The sequence below is a fragment of the Zea mays genome, chromosome 4 (assembly GCF_902167145.1).
Source record: "Zea mays cultivar B73 chromosome 4, Zm-B73-REFERENCE-NAM-5.0, whole genome shotgun sequence".
Classification (NCBI taxonomy): domain Eukaryota; kingdom Viridiplantae; phylum Streptophyta; class Magnoliopsida; order Poales; family Poaceae; genus Zea; species Zea mays.
This window is the reverse complement of record NC_050099.1, coordinates 203763667-203768855: the sequence shown is the minus strand read 5'-3', so window position 1 is coordinate 203768855 and position 5189 is coordinate 203763667. Positions and strand designations below refer to the sequence as shown.

General features: G+C 50.1%; 1 protein-coding gene across 1 annotated transcript; it reads right to left on the bottom strand.

Annotated features, from left to right (window-relative positions):
- Window positions 1-3664: 3664 nt before the first annotated feature.
- On the bottom strand, window positions 3665-4796 carry LOC100284757 (fasciclin-like arabinogalactan protein 10). The gene has a single exon (NM_001157652.2). The coding sequence runs from the start codon at window positions 4613-4615 to the stop codon at window positions 3812-3814; it is 804 nt and encodes a 267-aa protein (NP_001151124.2). The 5' UTR covers window positions 4616-4796; the 3' UTR covers window positions 3665-3811.
- Window positions 4797-5189: the final 393 nt, after the last annotated feature.

Here is a 5189-nt window from a genome sequence, read left to right as displayed (position 1 = left end):
TTATTTTGTTGATAAGGGTCTTGAGCCGGTTGTATGTTTGAGTTGGCTCCTCGCCCCTTATCATCGCGAACCGTCCAAGCTCGCCCTCCACCAACTCCATTTTGGTGAGCAAGGTAGCGTCATTTCCCTCATGAGAGATCTTGAGGGTATCCCAGATTTGCTTGGCGTTATCTAAGCCACTCACTTTGTTATATTCATCCCTGCACAATGAAGCTAGAAGAACAGTAGTAGCTTGTGCATTCTTATGAATTTGCTCATTAATGAATATAGGACTATCCGAACTATTAAAGTGCATTCCACTATCTACAATCTCCCATATACTAGGATGGAGAGAGAATAGGTGACTACGCATTTTGTGGCTCCAAAATCCGTAGTCCTCTCCATCAAAGTGTGGGGGCTTGCCGAGTGGAATGGAAAGCAAATGTGAATTTGAACTTTGCGGAATACGAGAGTAGTCAAAGGAAAAGTTAGAATTAACCGGTTTCCTTTGTTCGTAGTCGTTGTGGTCATCGTCCTTTTGGGAAGAAGTAGACTCATCACTGTCGTCGTAGTAGACGATCTCCTTGATGCGCCTCGTCTTCTTCTTCTTCCCTTCCTTTCGTCTATGACCTGAGCCGGAGTCGGTAGGCTTGTCATCTTTGGGCTCATTGACGAAGGACTCCTTCTCTTTATCGTTGATCATGATTCCCTTCCCCTTAGGATCCATCTCTTCGGGCGGCTAGTCCCTTTCTTGAAGAGAACGGCTCTGATACCAATTGAGAGCACCTAGAGGGGGGGGGGGTGAATAGGTGATCCTGTAAAACTTAAACTTATAGCTACAAAATAGCACAGTTTATGCCAAGTGGCTAGAGAGGAGTCAAAACACAATAACCACAAGAATTCAATCACAGAGATGACACGGTGGTTATCCCGTGGTTCGGCCAAGTACAAAACTTGCCTACTCCACGTTGTGGCGTCCCAACGGACGAGAGTTGCACTCAACTCCTCTCAAGTGATCCAATGATCAACTTGAATACCACGGTGTTCTTGCTTTTCTTTTCTCAATCCCGTTTGCGAGGAATCTCCACAGCTTGGAGCCTCTCGCCCTTACAAAAGATGTTCACAGAGAATCACAGAGCAAGGGAGGGATTAGCAACTCACACACGACACAAAGATCACAGCGAATACGCACACACAAGACCCAGACTTGAGCTCAAGAGACTAGCACACTAGAACGGAGCTCAAATCACTAGAATGTCGAACAAGTGCGCAAGATTGATGTGTGAGTGATCAAGAGTGCTCAAGGAATGCTTGGTGTACTCCTCCATGCGCATAGGGGTCCCTTTTATAGCCCCAAGGCAGCTAGGAGCCGTTGAGAACAAATCTGGAAGGCCATCCTTGCCTTCTGTCGTTGGGCGCACCGGACAGTCCGGTGCACACCGGACACTGTCCGGTGCCCGATTTCTTTCCTTAAGTGGCGCAGCCGACCGTTGCCGACCGTTGCAGATCTGGCGCACCGGACAGTCCGGTGCACACCGGACAGTCCGGTGCCTCCTTCCGACCGTTGGCCAGACCACGTGTCGCGCGCAGATTCCGCGGCCGACCGTTGGCTCGGCCGACCGTTGGCTCACCGGACAGTCCGGTGCACACCGGACAGTCCGGTGAATTATAGCCGTTCGCCGTCGGCAATTTCCCGAGAGCGGCCTCTTCGCCCGAGGCAGCCTGGCGCACCGGACACTGTCCGGTGCACCACCGGACAGTCCGGTGCCCCAGACCGAAACAGCCTTTTGGCTGTACACAGCCAACTCTCTTCTTTTCTTCTTTCTGTTTCTAACACTTAAACAAGTATATTAGTACACAAAACCAATGTACTAAGGCTTAGAAACATACCTTTACTTGTGATTTGCACTTTGTTCATCCATGGGCATAGATTCACATTTAAGCACTTGTGTTGGCACTCAATCACCAAAATACTTAGAAATGGCCCAAAGGCACATTTCCCTTTCAGTTCGTTACGAAGAAGACGGTGCTGACATCCCGGGCCCACGACATAGCGAGCGGCTGAAGATACGAGCCCACATGGCGGCAAGTGTCCGCGACGTGGCATGAGGCCGATGCGGGACCCACGTGCCAGGGAGCCACCCGTGTAAGATGTGCGCGTGATGGGGGCTGTTCGGGTGGCAAAGTGGAGTTGGGCCGCGCGATATATTGGGTCGAGGAAGGTATTTTGGCCCTGAGAAGCTAGTAGGTTTTATCTTTTTCTTTTTATGATTTCTGTTTTTAGTTTTATCCCAATTTCAAATTCGAAAATCAAATTTGATTCAAAGTTCAAGGTTTCCTAGATTAAATGCACCAGCAAATAAAACTCCAATATGATGTGCATAAATACATACATATGTTTAGTTTTATTCATTTTATCCAAATATTTTAAGTATACAATGCACAACGTAAAGTAAAAATTACTTCCTTGAATGTATAGTCCATTTTAAAAATATGTTCATAGTTATTTAAAAGAGAAGATTTTCTAGTGTATAATATTTATTAAGGTATTTCTTAAGCATAATTCTTTTGGAGAATGTCTGTAATCATATTATTCAACAAAGGTTGGTTTAAATTATATGAGGGTCCTTTATTTAATCTCTTATTATAAAAGACTTAAATCTTGGAATATTATCTCCTAGGTCTCAAAGTAGATTTTTTTGCGTTACAAACTCAAAATATACTAACGTATCCAAATGCGGGCTAAAAGTGCAAATTGATGTCAAATTGAAGACCAATAGAATTACGACCGGGCTCGTAAGACGTCTTCTTGAGAAGGCGATGAAGATAGAGCTGGTTTACGGCGTGGCAAGCTGTATTTACAGTTTTCGACCAAATTCACTCAGACGTCTTGTGCTCTCCAAGCATTGTCCTCGCCATATCGATGAGCGTTCTGTTCTTACTTTCTACTGCACCATTTTGCTTAAGCCTTTCTTCATCCGTTTTGACCATTTATTTAGTTAGAAGAAAGCACGACAAGAGGTATATCCTTCCTCTTCCTGCAATGGATGATCTTCCTCTTTCTGCATGTTGGACACGCCACGGTGCCGGAAGCTGCGTGTGCCTGATCGAGTTCCGGAAGGGAACTTGCCACCTGACCTGAGGAAGGAGATGCTAGGGGTGGGAAGTCTTGGCTGTACGCGGTTTGGGCTTTGAGATGGCAAAGCTGATAATAGGCATTTACATTCTCTTTAATATAAAATGTATACTGATTTTATATTTCTATCCGCCTTATAAAAAATTCTTCATAAAAAAATATAGTACGTAGTAAACAATAAATATGGCTTTGAAATCGGAGAACATTTCGGTTCTGTACTACGGCCGTTGGAATCCTCTCCGCCCGTAGATCCGTCCATGCGAATCAGTATTCACGCCACCGACATGGTGGTGGCAGCAGACCAACCAAAATGGTCCTGCAGATGTTTTATGCATTTTCACCCCAGGATTCATGCCCAGTTGCACTTGCACACTGCAGCTAGCTAGCTAGCTGCTGCTCGTCGACCATGGATATGGAACCTCTGCTCTCTACACACCCATTGCAGCTAGAAGAATGAACTGCTCGCTCTCTCTGAGTCAGCATAACCAAACCTGGCCACGCCCTTACGAATCAACAAGATTTGAGTTTTGATGTACACCACCAGGTCACATATCGACCTTGTTCATACTTCATACTAACAACGGCAGTAATCGATGAAGTAATAAGCAACCGAGCATGACCAAGAACCAAAAAGGCATGGCGTCTCCATCCAAAGACAACAGCTGGGTGGCCGAGCAATCTTTAAACCACCCCGCCCTAAGCAGCCAAGGCGGCGGCCACGGCGATAGCGGCGGCGGCGGTCGCGAGCCACCGCGTGCGGCACGGGGCCGCCGCGTTCTTCTTGTAGTCCTTCCTCTGGTCGGCCGGCGAGGCGTCGGCGGCGGCCGGGCCAGGCGCGTCCGCTCCGCGCCGCCGCTGGTGCCGCGTCCGCTTGGCGGACCTAGGCGCCAGCGCCGGCGCCGGCGCGGGCGCAGGGGTCGGCGCGTCCGCCACGGGGTCGAACAGCTCCACGGGCTCCAGCACCGCGTCCACGGCGTAGATGGCGACGGGGTCCCTGTCGTAGACGGTGGAGCGCACGCGGGCCGGCGCGTCGGCCGCCGGCGTCCGCAGCGTCACCTGGTCGCCCGCGTTCTGCACCGTCAGGTTGTAGTTGCTGGCGGCGCCGTCGGTGGCCAGCGTGTTCATGGGCCCGTTGCTGGATTTCAGGCCCCGCAGCGTGTAGTACACGGGCACCGCGTGGAACAGCAGCAGCGACGCCTTGCCGTCCGCGCTCAGGTTCCGGTAGCTGGGCATGAACCCGCGCACGGCCTCGTCCGTCGGGCAGAACGCCGTCACGCCGCCGCTCACCGCCGACTCGAACGCCGACAGAGCGTCGGGGGACTTGTCCAGCAGCGACGCGAACGCCTTGCACCCGCCCTTGGACATGAGCGCCGTGATGTTGGGCGTCGCCTTCGCCGCGGTGCCGCCGCCGGCGGCGGCGGCCGAGGCTAGCGGCAGGAGGAAGAGGAGCGCTAGCGCCCCCGCGGTGGTGGTGGCGGCGCCGAGTGGGGAGTGGCACATTGCGGCGCGTGGGAGTGAGCGGCAGGCAGATGGCAGCGGCCGACACTCCAGCAGCCGAGAGTGAAATGTCAGTGTGAGGACTGAGGTGATGGGCTGGCTTTGTGATTTTACAGAAAGAAATACCTTCACACAAACCAGACTTGTTGCTCAGCTCATCGCCACAAAGAAACCAGGCTAGAGGAAGGAGACAAAGAAATGAAAGAGGACGACAAAAGACAGGCTGGGAGTACGGCCGGAGAAGGGAGGGACCAGCCAGCAGCACAGGATACAGCTATTGTATGAATATTTTGAATTTCATGAGCACAAACAGATAACCATTTCCTGATTTCTAGCATTGCTTAAGATCTGCAGGAATGTTACCAGAGTTCAACCACTTTGCCACCGCTCCCCAAATTACTCTAGAGATAGAACATTTGAGAAACATATGATCCACAGATTCCATATGATCACAAAAAACATTAGGAAGCATCTCCATTCCGGTTTCTTTTGATCAAGTTATTTTTGGTTCAAAGCACATTATTTTCTAAGAACCACATAAAATTTTTTATCTTAGGAGGTATCATGGTTTCGAAAA